Source organism: Dryobates pubescens, chromosome 21, assembly GCF_014839835.1.
Source record: "Dryobates pubescens isolate bDryPub1 chromosome 21, bDryPub1.pri, whole genome shotgun sequence".
Lineage (NCBI taxonomy): Eukaryota > Metazoa > Chordata > Aves > Piciformes > Picidae > Dryobates > Dryobates pubescens.
In genome coordinates, this window is record NC_071632.1 from 13,005,148 (window position 1) to 13,032,546 (window position 27,399).

General features: G+C 38.5%; 1 protein-coding gene across 2 annotated transcripts in view; it reads right to left on the reverse strand.

The window, feature by feature from the left end:
- Nucleotides 1-27,399, reverse strand: part of DNAJB6 (DnaJ heat shock protein family (Hsp40) member B6) — a 57,710-nt gene that overhangs the window by 24,417 nt on the left and 5,894 nt on the right. For both annotated transcript variants that reach the window (XM_054171472.1, XM_054171471.1), the window contains exons 2-8: nt 23,400-23,507; nt 21,452-21,561; nt 18,881-18,940; nt 18,413-18,523; nt 9,492-9,623; nt 8,520-8,661; nt 6,672-6,742 (exon numbers count right to left, since the gene is read on the reverse strand). In XM_054171472.1, the coding sequence (XP_054027447.1) occupies nt 6,672-6,742; nt 8,520-8,661; nt 9,492-9,623; nt 18,413-18,523; nt 18,881-18,940; nt 21,452-21,561; nt 23,400-23,464 (691 nt within the window). In that variant the 5' untranslated portion in view covers nt 23,465-23,507. The remainder of the gene's footprint in view (nt 1-6,671; nt 6,743-8,519; nt 8,662-9,491; nt 9,624-18,412; nt 18,524-18,880; nt 18,941-21,451; nt 21,562-23,399; nt 23,508-27,399) is intronic.

Consider the following 27,399-nt stretch of genomic DNA (forward strand, 5'->3'; position numbering starts at 1 on the left):
ATAGATCTGAGATCAGCAGACTAATTCTGGGAGGTGTCTGAGTGATGACAGGTCATGTCCAAATAAATCAAAGGACCAAACTACCTTCTGATAATAGTCAGTATTATTATAGAAAGCCTGGACAAAGTCCTCTGAAGACAACTCATCTTCCAACTCTGGCTAAGAGAGACTGGAGGAAAGGCTTAACCTTGGCCATGTGAATTTGCTCCATTTTTCTCCAGAAATAATTTCACAGACAAGTCCAAAGCAACTGTGAAACATCCATAGTCTAGCTCCCTTGGGAAGAAGAATGATGGAGACTGATACTCCAGAACATGCCCTTTCACAAAAGCAAGACAGTATTCTGTTGCTGAGTAAGACAAGGGTGGCAACAGGATGACAAATTCAGATTTAGTTTCTGTAAAAACTGAAAGGCTGAAATACATGCTCAGGAAAAAAGTTTGCCAGAAGTGGCAATGGTGACAGCTATGCAGATTGTGATAAATACCCAAGTTAATCTCACTTTACTAGTTACTAAGTTACTTTACAGTTACAAAGATGAACACGCATAGGGCACGTGTTCCCATAGAGAAATCAAGACTAATGGATCTGCCCAGCTTCTCTACCAGATGTGTCAAAAGCCTCTACAGGCTTGATTTTTGGTTTCCAGGTAAACTCCCCTCTGACAACCCAATTCATTGAAGCTTGTGACTGCAACCAAGACAGAAGAATCCTATTCCAGAGCTGCTGTATTGCATCTTTAGCTGTTACAGTAACAGCTTCAAGAACCTCCACTACAGACATAGCCAAAATAATTCTCTCTCCTGACCATCAAGCGTGCGTGACCAGTCACTCAGCCTCTTCCAAACTAGTAACATTGCAATAAATTTACAAACAAGAAACAATGCAGAAGATAATGGTATTTGATTTTTAGCAGTCAAGAAAATGAGGAACCAAAGCCTTCTCAAGGTACTGTGCCATTTGCTGCACCACATACAAGACGAACATCCTTCCTGTAGCCTTTACAGACTAGGTGTTAATATTTAATCTCCCTCAGAATTAACATTCAGGTGCAGGAAAGGATTCAGCTGGTAAGATAGCAGGGTTTTTTTCTCTTTGAAGTTGGCTGCATTGAAAAGAATAGATGAAAGCTCTCATTTGTGATTCAGTATAAAGGATGAGTTACAGGACAAAGTAAAGTTTTAAGAGTTATTGTGATAGAGCCTTAAAAAAACATTAAATGTATCTGCCTGTTAGTTTTAAATAAAGCTCAACTATTTATTTTTAGTGATTTTAAAATGAGCCCACTATGCTGAAAAATGTAGCACTATTTACAACACCAGAGAACTAAAGAAAATTCTACTAATGGCATCCCTTTAATGAAGCTTTTTACTTATCTTCTCAATTAAATATACTTTAATCCCCACCATTATATTTCAAAGCTGCCATCTTCTCAGGCAGAAGTCTTCAGCTTCCTTTAGGTGAAATGTAATTAGCACTCAGACCACCAGTGCAATCTACCTCACCCCAGGACTTCATGGTTTTCAGATTTGGGTACTATCACATCCAAACCAGTACATGGATTTTGGACGTGGTAAGCATGACAAGGATGCAGTACTCACAAAGCTTTTCAATTAACTTGCTAACATCTGCCAGAAGTAAGATAACACCAACCCACTGCTCTGTCTGCCAGAACTGAGTTTTCAGAGAAGTTTCAGTGAGTTCAAATCAGCAGTCAGCCTGCACAGGTTTAGGGTTATGGCTCAGATGGTCACAGTATTTTAACTTTTTTTTTTTTTCCTCCTTTTTCTTTTTAATTAATCTGACAGCAGCAGCCCAAAAGTGAGGCTTACCATTTTGTGAACACATGACCTGGGTAGCAGAGTATAAAGCAAACATTTTTTGCTCTAGCCTATCGGTAGTGCACTCCACTCAACAACCAATTCTAGTCAGGACATTTTTTTTTCCCAAAAAACCAAAGCAGCAGTTCAAGCAGGCATGCCACTAAAAGAACACATTCAAAAAGTATAATTTGTAAGACTAACCAAGTAAACAGGCTTCATTCCCACACTATTGCAACGTAAGGACCATTTCAGCATTTTGGGTGGAAGATAAAAAGCTTTTTACCTAAAACAACCACTTGTAGAAAAGCAACAAGAAGAAAACCCAAACTGTCTCTGCCAAGTACTACATAAAGCAAGTCTGCCCTCACAGTTCAGTCCCAAAGTAAACAAGACCAGAGGCAGAAGACAATGCAAACAAGCTTCATTTTCTTGTATTAGTAGAGTTTCAAAGTTCTGGTCACTGCTGACTGCAATACAGACATCAGTAATCTGTGAACTACTTTGCAAGGACAACACGACTGAAAAAGAAGGCTAAATATCAAGACATTCAAAAATCAGGACCAAAGAGACAGGTTTTCCAGAAGTACTAAGAACTGCTTCCACAAAAAGGTTAACAAGTATTCTGTTACTAAATTAAAGCACTGTGCTAACAGTGAGCACTTGTGAAAAGCACTCTGACCACAAGCATCCCACAGCTGTAACATTCATTTTGCAATGCAGTCATCTTTACCAGTAAGCACCACACCATTACCATCAGAAATTAGGCTAAATAAGAGACAAACTCATTTCTCAAGCAGAACAGGAGCAGATTCAGGAACAGAATTCATACTTCTGAAAATAAAATCCATCTTTATCACTGGACCACCACCGAGATGGTCTGAGACACAGCAGAACAACTAAATACAAAGGACAAACCTGACACCAATACACTGAAGGGGGCAAGCAAACAAGACAGTTGAACACAAACACTGACAGAGAGATAAAAACCCTTAGGGCTTTGAGATGATGGGGATTTTCAAGTCTTTTGCATTCTTGTTTTCAGCATTCTAAGACTCAGTCCATCAATTAACCACAAGCTGATACAGCACACATCTTAAAAATGTATACTGCACATGTACACTCACTCTGTAGAGCAGCTTTGTCACACCACAGAACAGTGCCTGTCATTCTCAGGAGGTGTTTTAAGAACCAAGAACTACCAATAGCTGAAGCAATTTTACAATGTGAAGCATTCTAAGGCAAAAATCCAAACTTCTTCAGTAAAGCCAAGAGAAAGGGGTAGATGCCATGCAATCTAAAGAGGAACTTGTGTTATGGTGTGCTGCATTGAAATTACTGCCATGCACAAGAGACCAAAGAAGCTGCACCAAGAAAAAGCATTACAAAGTTACTGTATTCAACCAGTGAACTTTGAAGCAGAGCATGAAAGAGGTTCAAAAACTCCATCTTAGTTTTCCAAACCACTGGAGGAAGTTTCATTTAAACTGGATGGTGTCCCTAAACCTTGAGAATTAATCCCTCCTGCACGAAGAAATGATACTTCTAATCAAACAGCGCTTGGTTTTGAAAGCCTCCTCATCCCACCGCACTTTTGAAGCCTAGCATTGGCTAGAATTTTGAACCTTTCCTGCTGTGAAGTATTTTGGGATGTATTGGCCAAAATGGAAGTTTAGGAAAATGCGCTGCCCTTGATGATCCCTTACTTCTGGTGAGTAGGATTTTGTACATCCATGCAAGTTACATATTAGTAAAGAATGACATAACATTTCTCAGAGCAAGCTAGTGAGTGAGTTTTCATGAGAGAAAAACCTAATTTCAGCAGCACAAATAAGAAATTCTGAATATATAACATAACAGGAAGAATTTACATTGGATCCACAGTAAACATATAATGAGGATTCATTTCTTGTATTAAAAATTATGTTGGATGCAAGAAACTGCATTTTAAAAAGGTCAGATGAGGTGTTGCTTCAAAAAACAACCCTGTGTTCTACATAGTGAAAGAGGCAGAGACTGTTGGCTGAGGTCAAGTGCAGGAAGACAATTTTTTACATTTGCAACTGGAACTGCCAGTCCAGTTCTATACTTGGGCCAAGTCCATGTATCTACCCAGTTCAACCCCCAGCCTATTCAAATGCTGGTGTATGGGTATTTGCTTACTACTGTAGAAATTAACTTACTAATAGATTATGACTTCTACCAACTCATTTCTTCTTTCTGTGTTTGCCAGTTATCACTTTCTACCAAGAAAGTGCAGCATTGCCATTTAATGCTGTATTTTGTCTAGCTCTGACAATATTCAGCTTCAGGGATCTGAAGGCAGAAGAGACTATCCAAAACATCTGATCTTTAGCAAATTTAGTGTTAAAAGATTTCATCATAGAACCCTGGATTGAACTGTTTATATGCAATGCTGCAAGAAGGACCACACTTTTCTGGGTAGGAAGATCTAAGGCAGGCATGTGGGTACAGATGTGCCACTAGCAGCTATGCTACAATTGTGTTCTTCACTTGATCTAGGCAATTTAAATGTTAAAAGATTACCTAAGATTAAAACATGTGGTGAAGTTTGGCAGCTCACTGTAAAACTTCTGGGTATAGTACGAAGGAATTCAAACTCAACTCCAGATTGTCCTAATTTTATTTGACTTGTTTAACCAATTTTGAAGCACTTTTTACAGTTTACATAACTTAAAGGAGTACACTATGTCCTATAAATTAACATTTTTAGTAACTCAAGACATCACAACAAAGCCAGATTTTGAAATGAATTGTCTGTTTAGTTATCTGGATCAAGGAGGAACATACATGGGGAAGGAAAAAAGAAACAGCATTAACAAGGAAACAGTTTAGTTCTAAACTGAGTTTGTGCTTCTACATCAAAAACACAACACTGAAGTTACAAGAACTCTGCAAAGAACTTGAAGAGGTACATAACTTCTGTAGCCCCCAAAAACCAAAGGTACATGTTTATTTCTTCTTCTACCTCTTATTTCATTTGGTTCTATGAAATCAGCATTAATGGCAGAGGGACACCAGTAAGATACACTAACTTTGCTGCAAACACAAATTCTGCTGTAATAGTTTGCAATATTGTTGGTTTGGGTTAAGCTGAATTCGTTTTCCTGCATGATAAACAGGAGCAAATCTTTCCAATGTATTTAATAACCAACACATTTGTTAGTACAAAGCAGATGGTGTTCAGCAAGAAGGCATTAAGTGATCATTTGAAAACACCATGCTTTTTTTTTTTTTTTTTTTAACACTAGGCCACTCTAAAGAACTTCATGAAGGCCAGATGTTCAAAGCTGGCACACATATAAAAACTGCACATCTATGCTTTATGCATGAAATTACTCAAAGCCTGACAGGTGTTAACATATGCCAATAGTTACTTGCATGCCTTCTCTCTGTCATACAGAAACCAAGTCTTTCACTAAGCTTTGAAAATCTGGTCTCAGCTCAAATTAATGCTTTGCTTCAGCCCATTAATTTAACAAAAGGCATTAATTCATTTCTCAATTTTGGGTTTATGACTAAAAGGAAGATGTTTTAATGTTAATAACTTTGTCCAAATCTTCTTCAGAGGAATTGTGTTTGTTCTCAAAATAAGGAACAAAAAAATAGCTTATCAGATGTTACTAAATGTTTTCCTGTACTTTTGTCTTCAGCACAGTTTAATTTTTGAACCAAATCTCAGAACTTAAAACTTTAGAAATTCTGATTTTTATTTTTTTTTAAACAGAGTTAATTTAGGACTAAACCAAACAAAAAAAAAAATAGTAATTTTGTACTAGGGCAAAAGATGGAGTTAGAGAGTCAGCCTCTGAATGCGTCTTAAAAATAGGTGCTTCACATACAGGTTTAGAAAAGAAACTAAGTATCATGTTTTCAGTCACACTGAAGAAAACAGCTGCAAAGAACAAAGGCCCTCATCCTTCAAACCAGGAAAAAAAAGGTAGTAAGAAAAAAAGAAAAGGGGGGAAAAAAAAAAAAAAAAGCACTGTTTTCCCAAGTTGCCCAAATCACACACAGACACGAGAAGGTTACAAATGCCATTCATGAAAGAATGCACCACAAACATCAGCATTTATTCATTTTGAAATTAAGTGTTTAGCAAATAACAAAAGACTCAGCTTACTGCCTCCACTTTTGTTTACCTTTTGCTTACATTACACATTGAAACATTTGTTAAAACTTACTATGTTGTCTGCATTCATGCACAACTAGAAAACATCCTTAATTTATTTAAACCAGAAATGCATTACCAGAAATGTCTTAACATTGTTCACTACTAAACATTTAAAAAAATAATAATAATTAATTAAAAAAAAAAAAAATAAGGAAAAAAAAAAAGAAAGTCAGTTGAAATTATTGGAAAAAAAAAAAAAAAAAAAAAGAAAAAGGTTATCCTGGAAATGTTTTAACTTCACAGCAGACTTAAAACTACTACTTGGCTCACATTTCAAATTGGAAAAAAAGCAAGATTCATGCTCGTGTTAGTGTACATCTTGCCCTAGCGCTACTGAAGGACCATGGTTGACCTGGATCATATAGATAGTAAAAAGAAAAGTGCATACAGAAATTTCTAACAGCTTTAAGGACAAAAAAAACAAACATGGTCCAATTGATGTGGTCCCAACAATCAACTCAAAAGTCTTATGACAAATACGAGCTTCTGTGGACTATTTATACTACTTAAGTACAGATATACAGAAAGTTGAGTTCGTTTGAAATCTTCAAAAAATGTTCCTGTCAATCCTCAAATGGTGGCTGTTATAGCTTAAAATTTCTGTTAAATGCGTGCGTTGAATTACTTGTTATCCAAGCGTAGCAGCTGCTCCTTACCATTTATTGTTAGCGACCTTAACTGGCCATCTTCTTCAACTTCTACTCTCTCTTGTCCATTCTCAACAATCCTGCAGGACAAAACCACAGCCATTATGAAGCACTGTAAGCAGTTCTGAAATGCATACTAGACCAAGGGGTTCGGCTAATGAAGGACAATGGAGCATACTGCTGGCTTAATGCAACTACGGTTGGCAAGCTTTTGTATATAACAGCACAGAGGCTGTGACCAGCAACCATCTGCATTCCCCTACTGATACTGTATATTTATAGCAGGAAATTTGTCTGAATCCTCCAGTTTGTAGAGTTCACAGTCACAGCTGTCACCTCATTCACTGTCACAGTTGCCCTGACACTACACTATTACCCAGAACTAAATGCCTTTTGACAGATCAACTGTACAATTTTGACAGTGCATTTAGTACCTACCCATTTGTTAAATGCGTACTCTTCTGGACACCATCACAAGTCTGCATGATGTAAGGCACACAAGACAGTCTAATCTGCTTCTCCTTTGTTCAGAGCAATTAACTTGGAGACCTACTGCATACCAAGTTTATGACCAGTATGTATGTTGCAAAATGTAAGCATCTCTGACAGGGAGGGTGAGATGAAAGAACTCTTTGCATTTGGGGTTTTTTCTTGGTTTAAAAATAGAAAGATAAGGAATGTTTAAATTATTTTTAGAATATTTAATCTCTGCCTCAATTTTAACTAACTGGGTATTCTCCCCTCATGATTCAAATGAGAAAACCACATGGATGAGTACAAATTTTTCTAAAGGTCAGGCTTACTGAAGTGAATACACCCCCATTAAAAGCCAAGGGAAGAGTTTCTTGCCGCAAGTAAATTACTCAGGGATGATTTTCTCTGGGTGTGCTGGGATATGAGGTAGCTACCTTGTAGGCAGACCTTCTACAAAGTAACAGGACTTCCAAGAGACAGTAAATGTATCCTCCTAGATGTGGCTAACCACATCTTGACACAAGTTACCGAACAAAACAGTTGGTTCTCCTTTGCTTGTCAGTACGTTTTAGTACTGAAACAGCCTTCAGTACTCCTGTAACTTAAGAGATTACAATGTTCCATGTAGGCCGCTCTGAAACTAACCAAGTTTCTCCAATGCATGCAGCAATTTTCCCACCACAAGCACAAAATAGTGAGAAGGTACACTGTACACTGTGTATAGTACTTGCAAATTCACTTTTCAAACAGGAAGTTTTCTCCAAAGCAAGTTTCAGTTGTTTATTTCACTTAACAGATAAAAAAGACTTACTTTGTTATATAAAAACAAACTAGAGCAAACTAGAGCAGATGTCAGGGAACATGGTTTCATGTTCTATCATGTCTGCAGCACTAGAAGTCCTCCCAATCCCCAGTTCAAAGCTTCAGAATCAACAGGAACTCAGCATACTTTTTCCATCCAGCACAAGCTGACATGGCAGACAGCTGTCAGGGACCATAATAAAAGATACATCTGAAGGCCTGGAGGAGCTCCACTGCCAGGTCCCTTTCAAACCTTCATTTTTGATCAGGGCAGTTCTGAAAGCATGTCTAAGGATCTGAATCCTCCTCAACTACCAAGAATTTAGAGAAAAGCAGTATCTTTCCCATTTTCACAGGCTACAGCTTTAAGTAACTCTGCAATGCCCAGGAGAGTCAGAGAGCCCAACAAAACTTTTCAAATGGTTGGTTTTTAAATCCTTCAGAGAAACTCAAGTAATGTTATCACAACAGCAAAAGTAGAAATACATATCACTATATTTATAGTATAATTACATGCATCTATTTATAGATGTGCTTGTGTCCACACATAAAGTTTCATACAAGCATATTCATATCACTTACCTCTTTGTAGTAATTTTTCTGCCATTAACTATTTTAGTTGAGGTTGATACTGATTTGAAGTTACCCATCCCACTGCCACCGAATGACGTAGAGGAGAATGAAGTAAGGCTTCCATGTCCCAAGGAACCAAATGAAGTAAAACCTATTGGGGAAAAAACGTATTTGACTGAAAATGTCGATGGGATGCTGGCAGTGACAGTGGGATTCAAATTTACCATCCACTCAGACTACACCCTAACCTCAGGGTGCCATTAACTGGTTGAATCAACACAACACGAGTGACTGGATGGCATTAAGCACTAGCTTGAGAATAAAAAGCATGGCTGCAACCCTGTCAATTTCTCTCATATGGACCCCACGGTTCAATTTCCACACAGTGTTGTCCAAATACCATTCATCACCCCCACCCCTGAAGAAAAGGCATGTATGTCTGTCTGCTGAACTCAATACAAAGCTAGTAATTTCAGTTAATGTGGGGTTTTTGCTGTAATGTAGCTTAGCTGTTGGGATGCCCCAAGCTAGCAAACAGAACAAGTTCTGTATCACTAACATGCCCAGAATCTTAGAATTTGAAAGAACTGCTTACAGCAACCCCTGGCCTGCATCCAAATTGACTATCCTAGAACTAAGTAGTAGTATCATAGGGGTTAGGCACACATATTTCAGTGTTATTTCAAGACTTCAAATGAAAGCTATCATATTCCCCAACAGCTAAAAGTAAACAAAACAAAACCAATTCTAAAACTATAAAGAAACTGTAGGACCAAAATTAAGAACACCAGTAGTTCTACCATGTAGAGGTCTGTTTACTTTTCATGAACTTTCAGGTAGGCCAAATACCATTGATGTGAAAAAAGCAGCCTTAGAATCTCCCAAATGCAGGCAGCTTTTAAAAAAGCATTTATCAGCTTACTTTGCTGAGATACTCTGTGAGGCCAAACTGCATTCCTTGTTAAACATTGGGATATTTACCTGTGTCAAATGAAGGGAAAGCACTTCCAAAAGCAGGGAATCCACTGAAGGCAGAGAAAAATGATCCACCACCTCTGCTTCTGCTTCCCCTTGGACCTCGTCTACCCCCGAATAAGTCCTCAAAAGGGTCTTCTACAAAACAGAAGACAACATTTAACAAGTCAGTATTACCACAGGATTCTGTATTGATTAAATGATCACTCAGGGATTTTTCATTTAAAAAAAAAAAAATTTAATTATTTCCTCTTACAGGTTAAGATTCTTCCTTTTAAATATTTGATGCTACTGAATAATCCACAAAAAAGGTAGTTCTTATGCTCCTGCTGGACCAAATTCTGTCTCAATTTTAGACATAAAAGAGCTCTAAAAAGTAACTGCTTCCTTTATTTTAGCTGTTTAGTATTAATAATGAGTAAACATAAAAGCCCTTACATTTTTCAGGATAACAGAAGTGGCAAGACCTAGAGAAATAGTATTGTTTCTACCAAGTGCTCATACAGCATAATACTCTGAGGGGTGTGACAAAAAATGAACTCAGTATTTACTTGGAGCCAACCATGCCCAGTCAGTTAGTATTTGACAGATTTAATACTCTTCAGATGCACAGTCATGACCTCTACACACCAAATCACTGTCAGACAAATCCTGCATCTGTTCTACAGAACTCCCTGTTGCCAGACCAAGGTTTTCCAAAGGTGCAGAATAAAGAGCAGCACTACAGACAAATTAAAAACTCCTAGAATTTGAATATAACAAACCTTAAAACATTGCACATGGGTACCTGAACTTGCAAGCTTATTTCTATTCAAGATTTATTGTGGATCGCCATGCTGAGGTCTCTGAAAAGTAACTTCCAAATAGGTTATATCAGGTATTGAAACACACAAACACAAGCCAGGGATTGATGACTCATAATCTTAAAGTGTTCAAAGTGTTTATTTTAGCACTTGCCACATCAGGTACTTCAAACATGTATTCTGTTGCATGTTTACACCGCAAAGTATGGCGGTTTATACATGGCTCCTACCAAGCAGGAGGAAGAGAGGAGAAAGAAAGGTCATGGATAAAATGCTGTTTCAAATTCAAGTACAACTGTTATGTCATTCAGAACAGCTGCAGTTCCATCCCCATCGGGAAGACAATAGTCTCATTTTAAAAAAGAAGGAGGAAAAATCCAAAATTGCCAAAGGGGAGGGGGAAAGGATCAGACACCTACACAAGCAATCCTTATGTACCTTACCACATTTTCCTAATAAAAAGTAGTCATTAATAGAATTATGTGAATAATGGTTTTTGCCAATGCTCTTAAAAAAACAAGCTATGAATTTTCAATCATGCAAGAGACAGTCAATAAACATAACATTGCCATTAAACCCAGGAAAGTTTAGGCACTCTCCATCAATGGCAAGTCTTGCAGGATGAGCGTTGTTCAATGCTGTTCAAAGTTTACCAAGTTTTACAAATGGGGACTCAATATTGGAAGGTAAGTCAGAAACACTGCTCAGAAAAAGCTCTTACTGAAAAATGCAGAAACTGGTGCTAGCAGCAACAGAATAATGGAGGCAGGGAAATAAAGTGAAGGTGGGAGCCACGGTATTTATTCCACCTCTGAGAGCCCCCACAAAATCCAAGTTACGATAAATCAACCATTTAAGGCAACAGTGACAATACTAAAGCAATCAATATGATAACTAAAAGTTTTTAGTTACCATGTGGTCTGTGTGCAATTACTTGAAAGTGAAATGTCACAATGGATTTATGCTGAACAACGGCAGCTGCTGAGGTTCAAACACAACACCCATCAGCAAAGACATAAAATGCCAAGAATGGCAACTAAAAGTAACCTTATTCTTCTGCATTTAATGAATAAACCACAGCAAGTCCAAACTGACAGTCAAGTGGTAACATTTTTTTCTACTTCTTTCTCATGTAGAACAAGCTCTCTTCAATGTAAAGATGAACTGTTGTTAACTTTAAAACAACAGAAATTAGACTAGTGCTTCAGCAGGGAAATGGGAAATATGAGAACTTCCCACTAAAATTACTATTTCCAAAACAAGCACTTATTAAAAAGGGCATTTTTTTTTTTCCAGACTAGTGTATCAGCCAGTAAGTAAACCCACTGCAATTAATTGTTTCGTAGTCCAATTTGTTCTTGCTGGAGTGACTCACAAGTTAGTTATGAAGGTCATTCACTCACGTGTACAAATATCTATATTATATTACTACCACTGTTAAGCTTTCTATTTATAGTTCAATTTTTCTTGTTACCTGGAGTTCAAAGAAAAACAAAACAACCTACAATGTAAGCTCTACATTTTTATATCAGCCTGTTCTGCAAGTGAATTTTTCCTTCTCAGCTCAACAGCAGCAGAGATTTTTTAAGAAGACTCACAAAAATTTTCCAGAGATGCCTGCTATCAACACAGCTTCTAAATGGACTGTCTACTCCTAGACAAACAAAAACCTAACCAAGACTTCGAAATGCCTTATTAACCTTTGGCAACCCTACACACCACAGAAAGAGGTCAGCACTCTGTACTAACAAATGTTCCAACCTCAGGTGGCATCTGTTAGCAGCGCTGCTAATAATCCTCCAGTGCTCTTCCAGAAATTCTCTCCAGTAAATACTACTCAAGTAATTTTTACACAGTGGACTGAAATCAGCAAGACAAATTATATAGGAAAGTGGGAAGGTCTTTCCTGAGGGAAAAAAGAAAAAAAAATAGAGGAAAGAAGGCAACAGGACCTTTTGCATTATCAGTTACCGTATCAACCACCAAACATACAGTAATACCTCAAAGCTATTCAGCCCTTGTTTATGCTTTCAGTCCCCAAATTAGGAACTGCTCAGCAAAATAGCAACATTTCAGACTGGTAGGTCTGTTTTATGATTTAGCAAAGCATTTCCATGCATGACAACATCAACCACCAAACAACAACCCAGAAATGCAGGCCTTTCTCAAAAGGGAAAGTATTATATAAATACTACACAACTTAAAAGCTTCAGAAAACTGAAATGCTGGACTACTGTAACCTCAGAGTATTACTAAATACTGTTTGGAGATAAATTCATGGTTTAATCTGGGTATTACCAGATGCTTATGAGAGGACAGAGTATCAGATTCAGTTCAACAACAATGTTGGTGCACGCTTCTGACACAGGACCTGTGGAGCTGTCAGAACAGCAAAGATCAAGAGAAAACAAAAGGTAAGAGATTTCCAGGAAGCCAGTGAGACAGACTTCTAATCTGTCAAACAGTAGTAGGAACTCATGGTAAACTGTTACCCAAAAAGAGAGACAGAACAAAGGACTTCAGGACTCTTTCTATTACTAAGTGGTAAGACAACAGTTACAGAAGCCAAAAAGTTCATTCAAAGGTTGGAGCACAAAACCCCCAGCACCAGGAAACATTGTGCATTAACAAACCCATGTGAAAACAATGACACTACAGCCAGTGTTTCCAAAAGAATTTACATTACTTACAAAAATCTTTGCTAATTCAAATGCACTAAGTGTCTTGTTCTGCTGGGTAAAGCGTTAAGCCTGCTCTCTGTGAACCATGGAATCCTCTTCTGTAGTCACAAGAAAAGAATTTTGCCTCTAAACAAGTCAAACAACAACAATGAAAACAAGTATCTCAGATCCCTCCCCACTCTCATGAGGCCTCAGCTGTAACACAGGAACAAGATTTTCTCCCTTCCAGCAGTATAACCCTACTGCCAAATACTACCTAAAAGACATGACTGCTCTCCTTTCCTGCCTTGTGATCATGGAACCCAATGACTGATCCAAAAGAGAACACTTTAATGTTCGTATTGTGAGCCTTCTGTTGCACCCTTGAGCCAATCTGACTCAGTTCTGGCATATCAGAAAGAAAATAGGCAGGAAAGCCTACAACAGGGGAAGGACATGTTTCCTCTGACACTCACTTTTACTATGACACTTGCACCAGGGCAGCTGCTTGGGGAACCAGATGAGGAATGGATCAGCTGAAAAAAGCATCTTCAGATGAAAGGAGATTCAGTCACAGCAATTCTTTGATAAAGTTCACAGTGTGACCATAAAAGCAGCTGTGCTGGTTACAAAGACAGCAGGAAAAAGTGCCCAAGGGTCAAAAGCAGTGCAGGAAGATGCCTTAAGCCACAGAACAATGCTATCCCTAATGAAAGTGTTGACCACATTCCAGCGTAATGCCATCATTCACCTCCAGAAAATCAAGTGTTGGGATAAATTGTGCACAGTCAGCAATTGTTCTCACATGCATGCACTGCTGCAGCCAGAGATGCTGATAATCTTACAGGGACAGTATGCAAAGGAACATTACCCTGTGAAAACAGGATCAGTGCTCAGTCATCACTCACTGGACTACTTCCCCAGCCAGTAGTGAGCTTTCTTTCCCTTTTTCTTTGCAATCAGAGCCATGCTACTGCCTCTGCCAAAAATACGACACACAAGCTGAATGCCCTTATTGCAGATGCAGGAGGATGACACTCTAGCTGCAACACACTGAGCAGAAACAGGTTGAAAGGCTGCACAGCCCCTGCATAAGGAGGCAGTCAAACTCCACAACTTTGAGTATTACAGTCTGCAGAGTTTCAGCAAGTAAAGGCAGCACAGGTGACTGCCTGTCATCATTTGTTTATATCAAATGCATACTGTAAGTGACTTTATGGATCATGCCAGAATAGAGTCTGAAACATGGGTCTGAATAATCTGTCCATGCAAAGGGCTAGAGATGCATTATAAAATTGTTTTGGTTAGAAAAGACCTCTAAGATCATCAAATCCAACCATTAATCCTGCACTATATGATATACACAATAAAATGAAATTCTTGGGAGTAGGTATTTCTGTCTTAACTCCTATTTGAAAAGAAAAGTTTAAAAGTTGCAAACTCATTGCAAACTAAGAAGCTGTTGCAAGCACTGCTGATCCACCTGCCTGGAGTGTTTCAGCACAGTCTTTTGTAATTGCTTGCTTCTATAAATCAGATGTCAAACAGATGTTTGCCCCATTTATTTAATCAAGCTAAGTCCTCCTAATGATATACAGTAGAGATCCTGAGATCAGTCATTTTTGAGAAAAACAAGACTTAAAGCATTACCTTTGAATGCCATCTATACCACGACTACAAAGATGCACAAGCACAGCAAGTTCAACTCTAACCAACATTTCCTATTTATCAAGTCAATGCCCAAATAATCAGACCTACCTTAAAAACTGAGGAATTTTCCACTACCACTGAATGACCTGCTTTTCTCTGAGCAATTTAACCAGCTAGCCATCCAAGCAAACAAAACCATTTTGGTGGAGGACAAACCTGAACAGGCTTGGGATGCACAAGACAAACTTCATCATAGCATTAACTTTGCTGCAGTTGGAAGCTGTCTCCAGCATTTCCATTTGAAATGTTTGACTGGACTGATCTGCTAGAAATCACCACAGAAGTCTTCATACATACTCCTCTTTTCTACAAATAAATGAAGATGCCTCTCTATAGAGCACACTTTCTGTAACTGCAAGAGAGAGCAGTGCAACTCAGTGGAGTTTTAGAGACAACTCACAGCCAAAGTTTAGAAATTCTTCACATCCATAAATTTACAGGGATTATGCATCTGAATGCTGCTCTTCACATATTCAGTGGCAGTAAGGATACAGAGTCTCACCTGCATTGTGTGGGCTTCATTACATGCCACTTCAAAGTGTGGAAAAGGTGCAAAGGTTTCAAATTATTTATTCATCTTTGATTCCGCCAGTGTACATTTTTAGAAAGTATGACCTCAGTCCTTGCTCACTTGCTTATAAAATCAATAATAAGCAGAGTAACTCTTTACAAAGTCACCAGTTCCAGAGAAAATTCACAAAGTTCAAAAGCCATCTTTAGAAGATAAATTCCCTTATTCTTCAGGACAGAAGCTGTTCCACCAGTGTTTTAACACAGCAGAAGCTACAAGGGTTTTAAATTTACCAGTACAAATATTTGTGTTATACTCACAAATCTACAGTTTTCTTTTGCCATTACTAAATGCACTACATTCAGCTGAAAGCAGCTGTATTTTCATACTGTACTACCTTAAATATTCACATAAATGCAGAGATTGCTGCAAACATCTTTTGCAGAAAGCTGTGGAAAAACTGTTTTGTAGGTACACTTTGCTGTATTAAAGGACACCTTAAGCATCTTAAAGCCAAAACAAATTTCAAAAATAGGAAAAGACTAAGAGGTGCTCACTTTGAAGACTTGTGACAAGAAAAATTACAAGAGCTTTTACTCAGAATCTAAAGCTTACCACAGGTTTAAGGACTATGATCACTGACGCTGCAACTATCCACATAAAGCAGATAAAGCTGTGCAACAATTCGTTTTCATCATTTGGAGTACATGTAGTACTGCTGACAGTGCCAGAACTGCAGAAGTGGAGCCTGTAGCACATTACTTGTATCTTAAAAGCTGTTAATGATAGAGATCAATACATGAAGAAGATAACCTGCCTTTCAATAAATAAATTCAGGTCTTAAGCAGAGGCAGAATGTTTTTGGAAACATGCCTCAGTGTCACTAGTGTAGAAGTATGCTACATTCCCTGTTACCACAGGGTAAGATGTATGACTATTCCAGGGATTTTGGAGCTACTTTAGTTGCTTCTATTAGAGGAAAAGTTTTTGCAGCAGCAGTACTTCCATTTGATAAGCTAGACAGCTCTATGCACTATGCTGTACAGCCTTCCTTCTAAGAAATCCAAAAGGTAAGTCCTCAGGTTCTTTTCAAGCCCATGACTTAATTTCATGGCTTTAAGGTTCACAATGAATACTGACATTTTCAGACAGCAAGTTAAATCTCTTGCTAGTGCTGATGAAGCAAGTACAACTAAACAGAGGCTAAGTCAGTCTCCCAGTAGCTAGAACAGGCCACACCTATACAATTTGCTATAAAGATATTTGAGAACTACCTATTTTAAAGTATCTTAGAGTAAAAGATAAACAAGAGAACTAAACACTCTCTCCCAACTCCTCTTAATGAGCTTCATGCTCAACTTCTTGCTCAGATTTTTTTAGGTCTTTCTACCACTCAACCACAAAATGGTTGAGGTTGGCAGGAACCTCTGAAGGCCACCTGATCCAAACTCCTGCTCAAGCACAGCCACCTAGAGCAGGTTGCCCAGGACCACAACCAAATAGCCTCTAACTATCTCTGAACATGGAGATTCCACAACCTCTCAGGTAACCTGGTCCAATACTCAGTCACCCTAATATTAGAGAAGCAATACCTTAAGTTCAGGCAGAACCTCCTGTACTTCCATTTGTGCCCACTGACTCTTGTCCTGCCACTGGGCACCACTGACAACAGCCTAGGTCGATTTTCTTTACACCCTCTCTTTCCATATGTATTGATGAGACCCTCACCCTGACCTTTCTCTACAGTAACTGCAGCAAGTCTCTCAGCCTCTTCCTCATGCAAGAGAAGCATCAGACCTTTAATTTCTTAGCAGCCTTTCACTGGACTCTATCCAGCATGTTTCTTGAACTGAGGAGACCAGAACTGGTCACAGTACTCCAGATGTAGCCTAACCAGTGCTAAATCATTCATCTCATCTACACCAAAATCCTTATCTAGTATTCCTTAAGATTTTTCTTCTGTGGACAGTGAAGAAGTTGCATCTTCCCAGATCAGCACCCATTTCACTCATCAATATTTTGCTAGATGCTTCCTCCAATCTTCCCTTTACTACCTCTGATTTCCCACTGGATCCAATTGCTTAAGTTCTGTTGTTTATCTTCTTCCACATTCCTCCTCAAGCTACTCATCTAATTAATCAACGAACATTCTACTGAACTCAATCTCTAGCCCTTCAAATCCCTTTTCTAATCCTTCATTAGAGTTGTCCAACAACTGATGATCCCTCAATAGCAAACTAGAGAATGATATAATTAAAATCTGAGTTGAATTAGCCCATTAATGCTGCAAGTAAAGATTAAAAATTGCCTTTAAAAATATTAAACCACTACATACATTATTATAGAGATTAATCAGCATCAAGGCACTTCAGTAAGAAGACAGCTTTGTTTTTCAAGTACACTTCTTGCAGTTTTCAACATAGGACTTACTATTTTCTCCAAATACTGAGCCCCAGGATCTACTCTGCTTTATAGGTCAGCAGTTTATGCAGTAAAATGTACAAAGAGAGATCTAGCAAGAATTCCAGCAACTCTGAAAAGACCTTCAACACACTAGCACAAGGAATTGTCACCAGCCAAAAGACCATCAGCACTATGGTAAAAAGATTACTTTGACAACTTTATCACATTATTGCTTCTTTTAACTAGCTGAAGCATGTGGGCTTCAAGAACTATTTACATTATCTGAGCTTTCAGGGACTCTATCTCCCAAGCAAACATGTGACATGAATTTTGGACAGGGTCTAAATTATGTATGCAGCTGTCTTTATTTTGGTACAAGAAAATGATGCCTGCTCTGATCCAAGTTCAAACTGAGAGCTATGCTCTAACAGTTACAGTTAACTTGTCCAGAAGCTCTCAAAACATCTTCTGATATTTACAGATCAAAAGAGATCAAATTCAACAGACTGTTTGCCCAGTCAAATTCTCAAGAGGGAATTCCAATGTAATTTTTTCCCTCTAGAATGTTAGTTACTTCCAATCTACAGACACAGAAGCCATGATTTTATGTGTGTTTTTATAAAACCAACAAAACATGAATTCTCAGGCTGTATCTGTTCTGTAATGTCAAATCAACCAAGAAGAAACAAGCAGGAAGCAAGTATTTTAAATAGAACACAAAATACCAATACCTCCAGTTTTCAAGCTATTTCTAATAAAGATGCATTAGCTATGTTTGTTTTGTAGAAGTAAAATTTTAGCCACACTTATGATACACATTAAAACCAGTGGATTGCTTACCAAAGAAGTCAAATGAAAAGGGGTCCCTCCCACCAAAAAACTCCCTGAAGACATCTTCTGGGTTACGGAATGTAAATTCAAATCCAAATGGATTATCGTGATGCATTCCACCTGCAAAAAAATGTTACATTTCAGTTACCCACACACATTCTTACTAACAACAAAGTTCAGGCCTACATGGCATTTGAATCATTACAAAATAGCTCCTTCCCTTTTAGATATTACTCAAGTTAAGTACACACAATACCTCAAATAATTAAATTTCACTTCTCTGTTTCCATCTATCAACAACACCTTTCCAACAAGTGGGGGGAGAAAACTGTAACAAGAATTGTAATTTCAATTTTCATAAGATTACATCTAGGTCCTACTATTAGCATTTCCAGATTCCTCTTTCAAAAAGTAAGCTGCAGAAAATAGCTTAACTCCAGAATAAAGAAAACAAATAACTGCAAGTTGTCAACATACCTCCGCCTCCATTTATTAAGCCTTCTTTTCCATACTTGTCATAGAGCTCACGTTTACCAACTACAAGGAGAAATTGTACATCATGTCAGTAAACAGCAACAGTGAAACTGGAAAAAAACCCAGACTTAACTGCTATTCTCAGCCAAGTACCTTCTCAAATCTAGTTTATTTAAGAAAATTCTGGCATGTAACTGGTGAACATTTTTGTTGAGGATTGCTCAGAAAGAACAGGTACTAAACTTTGTACCTACTACCACTTAGTTATAAAAGCTCAGGTCCTGTTGCATCAGGAAAAATTCTGGTGTAAGAACAAACTTCACAAGGAAGTTTGCCTTTAAAAAACATACTGTAGTCTTCATCTTTACACAGTTGTTTTTATGAGTGACTGCCAAACCTCTCAAATTAATTATAATTACTTCTAGTTTAATAAAGCAAAATTAAGTGATGTTAAAAAAGTGCTATGGAAGGACTTGACAAGAGGACACAGTCTCAAGCTGCACCAGAGAGAGTTGTTAGCCGTTGGCATAGGCTGCCCAGGGAGGTGGTGGAGTCACCATCCCTGGAGGTGTTCAACAGGGGATGGGACGTGGCACTTGGTGCCATGGTTTAGTAATCATGAGGTCTTGGGTGACAGGTTGGACTTGATGATCTTTGAGGTCTTTTCCAACCTTACTGATTCTATGACTCAAGTTGCTTGCTCTCTTACATTAATACATAAGATCAAATTGCAGTGTTGGTACTTGAAAGGAACCTGAAGAGCTTAAAGAGTCAAATGGTTTATTTTGCTTGCACTGTTGTGGAATTATCAGCCAGAAACTAGTCAGGGCATCTGATTTTAGACTTGTGTATTAACATGCTATTCCCACCAGAATCTCTTCAGCAAAAGATGCTTTTGATATTTAAATAGCATCACTGAAAGAACATGCAGTTACCTCAAACAGCCGCTGCAAAGTGAAATACCTCTGACTAACATGAATTAAAATTTTCTATACCGGTCATCACCTTCAAACAATGGAAACTTGCAGTAGGTTCACACACACACAAACACTCCCAGCAAATCGTGGTACATTACCTGCACAGCCCTTCTAGAAAGCCCTTTATTAAAGAAAAGAGGTTAACCTACACATCAAGGTAAAAAGACCAAAACATTAAGGCAGACAAACCATCAGAAGGTGCAGGAAACAGTGAAGACCACCAGAAGACTCACAAAGCCCAAAGCACATCTTGGAAAACATAATGTTCTTGAAATCACAAGGGATATGTGCTCTGTGATCACCTAATCTCAGTGTTCTTCAATTATGTAACCCCTTTTAAATTATTCTTCTGCCAAAAATCTGCCTTCATTCAAGCCTGTAATGGTGTCAAAAAAACTCATTAAGTCTGCAGAAAGGTATTACTGCCTCTCAACAGCAGGGCTCAGGATTGAAATGACCCTGCTGTAAAAATGATTGTTAAGACACCAGTAACTTAGGATTGATCTAGATCCAAAACCAAGCAGTATTTACAGGTGGTGTTTTAAAATTCTAGCAGTGTACTGTTTCTGAAGAATTTAAGAGATCTGTGTAACAACCAAAACAATAGCCTATTTTTATGTTGCTCACAAATTCTGCTTAAGGTTAAATTACTCCAGAAGAGGAATATACAGCAAACTGCCCATAAATTGTTTCTCCCATGTCAGTTAAGTATCAAACCCAAAGAAAGAGGGTGTACAAGACTGCAGCTTGATAAACCAAGCCAAATTCTGAAAGGTAATCTAGATGCTGCTAGTGCTTTAAATATAGTTTTCCCATGCTCACTGGTCTCAGGTGAAATCAAGGACACTTCAGAAATAGCATATAGACAGCTGCAGTCAATTACAGAGAAAAAAATAATCAAAGCAGCTTAAATCACTTTGTTATGATTCAGATGGCCTTTTGCCAGAACACAAGCAAAAGATAATGATACTTTTCCAGCAAAAGGATACGGGTGAACTACAAGCTGTATTCCTGCACCACATGGGTCAGGCTAAGTAACTGTTTCAGAGCAACTCAAAATGAACACTCTCCTCAGCTATCACAATTGACTGAATTCACAGAATTCACCCAAACATAATCCACATTTTCAGCACTGTTTACAGTATGCTTGGGCTTTGTCAGGACTAGATGAGTGTTACAGTACGGCCAGCAGTACAAAATGCAGGGCTTGTCTGGTCTGATTTTTGCTGTATAAACACAGTAACTCCCTTATACTGATAGCAACATGGGCTTTACCTCCTAGGTAGTATCAGTCTTGGCATTCACAGACATTTCTTCAGGAACTATTGAAAAGAGCCTGGCAAACAGGACTTCAATTTCTGGAAGGAAACTGGTTTGGTTACTCATCTAGAGAGATTTTGAATTTTTTGTTTCAAATTTTCTGCTTATTCTGTCTCACCTGAAAGCTTCTTCATCTCTCCTTTGTTCTGAAAAGGAAGCAGCTGGGTTGGATGGTAAACCAAAGTTACAACATCCCATTAAGGCATCACAGATCACCATTTTCAGTCTGATACCCAGACCAAAGCCCTGCATTTCAAAACCCTTTTAAAATACCTACCATCTGACAAAACTTCGTAGGCCTCAGCTACTTGTTTAAACTGCCGTTCTGCCTCCTCTTTATTGTCTGGGTTTTTATCAGGGTGCCATTTTAATGCCAGTTTACGGTACCTAAATGGAAGGAAAACAAAGGACATTTTACTCTGATTGTAAGAATCATGCCATATAAATAAATACAAAATGTTTCAAACAAGTTGGGCAGAGAGAAACAATGAAATTGAACAAGGGCAAGCATAGAGTCTTGTACCTGGGAAAGAACAACCCCATGTATCAGAACAGGTTGGGGACTGACCTGTTGGAGAGCAGTGAAGGGAAAAAGGACCTAGGGGTCCCAGTGGATGGACAGTTGACCATGAGCCAGCAGTGTGCTCTTGCAGCCAAGAAGACCAATGCCATTATGGGGTGTATTAGAAGGGGAGTGGCTAGTAGGTCGAGAGATTCTTATCTCCCTCTACTCTGCCTGGGGAGGCCACATCTGGAGTATTGAGTCCAGTTCTAGGCCACTCAGGCCAGGCATAGGAAGTTCCATGGAAACATGAGGAAAAGAATTTTCACTGTGAGGGTGACAGAACTCTGGAACAGGCTCCCCAAGGGGGTTGTGGCATCTCCCTCTCTGGAGATATTCAAATCCCATCTGGATGCTTTCCTGTGTGACCTGGTATAGGTGATCCTGCTCTGGCAGGGAGGTTGGACTGGATTATCTTTCGAGGTCCCTTCTGTGATTTTGTGACACAGATGAAAGTATTTCAAAGTTTTCAAAGCATTAAAAAAAAAAAAAAAGTGGGCTTGGGGATCTTTAGTTGTTTTGAGATTATGTCTGTGCATTTCTGATGATCAGCATGTGGTTGGTCTACGCAAAAATGTTCTGTTATATATCTGCTATGGGCTTCCCCTCTAGCGCTCCAAGATACTCCAAGAGCATCCTGATATCAAACTGTGACAGCATCCTAACATCAGTAACTTCCTTGACTGCTAAATCTGCACACAATTCCCTCAAATGAAGTATTTTAGGTAACTGCTTAGAGGGATGTCCTGGTCTTGGCTGAGATAGAGTTAATTTCCCTCCCAGCAGCTGTTAGAGTGCTGTATTTTGGATTTTGTGCAAGAACAATGCTGATAACACACTGATGTTGTTGCTAAGTAGCACTTATCCAGAGTTAAGGATTTTTCAGTTTCCCAGGATCTGCCAGCAAGCAGGTGGACAGCAAGCTGGGGGGGAGCATGGCACCAAGACAGCTGACCTGAACCATCCAAACAGATATTCCATACCACAGAATATATGGTCAGGATGAGTGCATTGGTGCTCAGGCATCAGTCAGCAGGTGATGAGCAACTGTATTGTGCATTATTTGTCTATTCTTGGGTTTTACTTCTCTCTTTCTTACATTCCTTCTCATTACTATTACATTTCAACTGTTCTCAACACACTTTTTCTTGATTATGTTCCCTATCCCACTGGGAGGGGGAAGGAATAAGCAAGTGGCTGTGTGGTCCTTAGATGCTGGCTGGGGTTAAACCAAGGGAAGGGATAAAGCTAAGCTTGCACTTGGGCTGATTTGGAGCTGTTTACACTGAGTCATATAAGACCATAGGTTAAACATTTGAACTGACAAAATAGTATGTGCAGAAATTTTACAAGAAAGACCTAGTATCCAAAAAATAAAAAAAGCAGAGTGTCAAATACTGCGCTTTGAAAAGCACCTCTGCAAATGAGGAACACGAGTTACTGCAATTCAGCCACAAAAGGAGCTGTCCCTGCCTGTACCATATCATGTTTGGAGGTACACTTGCACAGAAACTGATGACATCTCCGTTCTAGCAGCATTCAGGATTCTTTTCCCAATTTCGTAAAAAGAAAACAAATGCTTTTTCTTCAGAACACTGAAGAAGGTGACTACTACTCATCCAAGTACTGACGACAAAACAACTTATATACCAGTAATACTCACGCTTTTTTAATATCTTCTGCTGAGGCATGCTTTTGCACTCCCAGAACTTCGTAGTAATCCACCATGTTCAGTAGTTGTCTTGCTAGTGACAGCTGAGCCTTTCAAGTCCTGTAGCAACAAGAACTTGTAAATGAAGCTTGTCCAATAATGCTACTTCATAAAACTCAGGTAGGAGCTGACAGATTTGATACTGATTTTTTTCAATCCCACTGAAACACAGTGCAGAGGCACAGGTAAAGAGCAGACTTCTGAAACTAATTAGACTGAAAATCTAGATTTAATCAGTATGTTAAGAAGACTATATACAGTACATCACCATTTGGATATATACATGCTGAATGCTAAAGAAACCATACATTATGCTCACTTTATGTCATCTCTGATACCTATTTCGTGTATTAAGAACGTAAGAATAAACCAAGGGACACATCTTCCAGTGAGGCGCTCCCTTCAAGAAGCCTATGTATGTGCAGGTCTTAGAAAGCTACAATTCCACCTAGAGTTTCTGTACTCAGACCTTACCAGAAAAGTCACATATTGTCAAAGTGACTGAACTATTAACCTTCTTTGTGTTTAGCAACATAAAGTACACGGCCAGGAAAGACTGCTCCTATTGCAAGGTTAACCAACCAACCAACTCAAGTCCAGAGACATCTCATTTCTTAGTGTAAGAGAACAAAATTTTCACATGAGTCCTGTAAGAATTTGACAGTTTCTTGTCAATGTTAGAAACCAGTTACACAGAACAGTTATATTAATCATTACTTCAACTAAATGACCACTAAGATTAAATAATCTTTCCCAAAAATCCAAAAATATTTCATCTCTTCATGGAAGGCTGCTTCTCCCCACCACTGAAACAAGTCTTGATTCTGGTGAAACTCCCAACCACCTTTCCATCCTACCACTCCTGCTGGTTGTTTCAAGCTTTATGAACAAGGCAACACTGATCCTTTTGATGAGTTATCAACTCGTTGCAGGCAAAGTCATCCAAATATGCTTAGAATAATACAGCAATGTATTAGTCACATTTTCTGATCTTACACCTCAAGAATACAACTTCAGCAAAATTGTTTCTCCTTCCCAAATCATTAGGTGTTTTTCATTTCAGCCTAGGCAAAGTCTCATTTTCATGTTCTTTCACATAAATGCTGAAAGAATCAAGCATGATACAGCCCAGTAAAATATTCTGAAATTAAGTTATTGTACTAGTATTGCACATATCTTTCAACATCCTGGAAGATAAACATTAAAGAGAGACTGCCTTTTAAAATAAATTGGTACATCTTCAAATTAAATTGCTGCTGCAGGTTAAAGCTTAATTAACTTTAATTAGGGATGTGGTTAAACACATTTCTTCAAATGACAAAACCGGTTTAAGAGCTATCCTACTATGCTAGCCTACAAACTACATATACAGAAGCAAATACACTGAAGGAGCTATACATTTTTAAAAGTTGGGCTGTATTAGCAATCTAGTTAATCATTTAGACTGGATATTAGGAAGAAATTCTTTGGTAAAAGGATAGTGAGACTCTGCAATAGGCTACCCAGGAAGGCTGTGTATGCCTCCTCCCTGGGAGCGTTCAAGGCCAAGTTGGATGAGGCCTTGAACAGCTGAGAGGTGTCCCTGCCCATGGTGGGGAGTTTGGTGTAGATGATCTCTGATGTCCCTTCCAACCTAAGCCTTTCTATGATAAATAAAAAAGTACAGCAGTTTAAAGGGATCTTTTATTGACTTTGCCCTTCGAACAAAACTCCACACTAGGGGTGTGTGGGTGGAAATGGATGACCAAAATTAGGAGACATGCATTAAAATGAACACTGATATGTATGCCAACACTGATATGGTAAATGCAGGGTTCAAATATGTAAACTTTGAGATGACTACAAATATCCCAGAATATTTGCTGTCAACCAGCCTTGCTAGTTCTGTTGTTTCCCAAACAATAATTAGAAGAAGAGGTCTATGTATTTATAGGTGAGGAGCAAGGTTAGAATGGGTTAAGTATGCTATTAAATCCTGCAGTCCTCATGAGTAATAGCATATATGTAACATACAGTATACATAAAGAAATCAGGGCAAGGGGAACCTGTTATGAGTCAAGTTTAGGGTCAGAGCCCCTCCTAGCAAGAGATACCAGCCTAAAACCAGTCAGCCAACGGCAGGAAGCCACAAGACATAAGTGGTACCATACTGCTAAGGGGTTCTTCCATATGCTTTTCTTCTTAAATACAAGCCTTGCATTAGCCCTTCTCTCAGGCGGATCTTTTAAAGTGAGAATTCAAAACTCAAGCTTTTAGCTAGGATAAGCAGGTAGGAAAAACAAATTATATGTAAAAAAATATATCACATCTTTTCCTAAAGAACTTTGTGCACACTGGTAGTCATTTTGATTTCAACTTTCTTCCTTACACACTTGAGCTGTTCATTAAGAACACTGCTGCAGCCTGTAAGTTCAAACTCAATACATGTACCAATATATCCTACGTAACAGAAGCCTGAAGTTGGGACCAAAAGTGAGTGCTGAGGCCACAAGCCCAGATCTTAATAGATTATTCTGACTATAAAAAGCGACTCATCCAAGAACAAAGAAGTTGTTTCAATGAAATGCCTGGGGCTTGCATATTCTGGGTTTTGTGGATGTGTTATTGAACAATTTTTATTTGCTACACATATGAAGTCTGGAAATTAAAACAAGTCAGCAGCTCTCCAAAGAAAGCAAGGTGCTTTTATTTTCTTTCTTCTAATCACACACTGCAGTGACAGTAGGGGTTCATTCTCCAATTAATCATTATTTTCTATCTGCTAGTTACCATCAAGCATAAACTGCAATGCCACAATTTTAGTATCAGAGGAACTTTTTTCTTACTGCTAAAAACTTTCTGCACACATTTGCATGGGAAAAATTCATCTGCAACTTACTATCCATCTTAAGCAAATGGTGCAAAACCATCCAGTAAGGTTGGAAAAAACAACCAACACAAAAAAACCCCACACACACCAATAAGTAAAGAAATAAATACAAAAAAAAAAGCAAAGCAAAAAGCACCCCAAGCAACCTAGCAACTAGAAAAGAGTTGTCTCCACTCTTCCTAGGAAAGCAGTATTTAAAATATTCATTCAACAAAACAACCATGACCATCTTATAACAAAACAGAAAACTGCCCATTAAAAAAAAAGATTTTTAGGGCTAGTAGGAAACTGCATGGTGAAACTGCCTAAAAGTTTCAGAGCAGCAAACCATATGCCCTCCTGCAAGATGAAAAGCAAAAATACTCAATTGTCCTAACCAAAATGCCATCACAAAAATCATCTTCCTATTCCATAACCGACAAGTAATTGGTCTCTAAATACACAAGCAAGGCACATTAGGCACTGAAGGGATAGTTGGTTTTTTTCAAAGCCACAAGGAAGACAGACCACATGAGCTAACTTCCCACACCCAACCACAGAAACACTTCAAAGTCTCAGAAGATAAAAACAAGCAAAACTCCAGATTAAAGAAATCATTTCATGGCCTTCATGTTTGCTTGCAAAATTCCACAGTTTCTTGCATTCATAATTGCACTGTGTTTACAGGATGCTATCAACTACTCTCAACTCTTTTCTCTGGAATGAACATGAACAAATCAAACATCCAACCATTTACATGAATCAAAGGTTTCCATAGCTTATAGATTTCTCAGTCACCATTTGAGAAGTCAGCTCTGTTCTGGCTTACCAAGCAGAAGCTCTGACTGCCTATACTGGTTCAAGACAACTGATAGGATTGCATGGCCAGTCTCAAAACCTCCCTCCTACAGCACAGCCCAAAGCCCGATCAGTTCACAATTATCTTGAAGCCCAGCTCATAAATTCTCTTTGCAGCAAAGACCTCAGCTACATAAAAGGCATCAGAAAATTACAGAAGATAGATATGTACAGAGCTATAAAGTTTTATAAGATCAGATGACAAAGAAAGAAAAGATATTTAATCAGATGCACAACCTGCAGGGA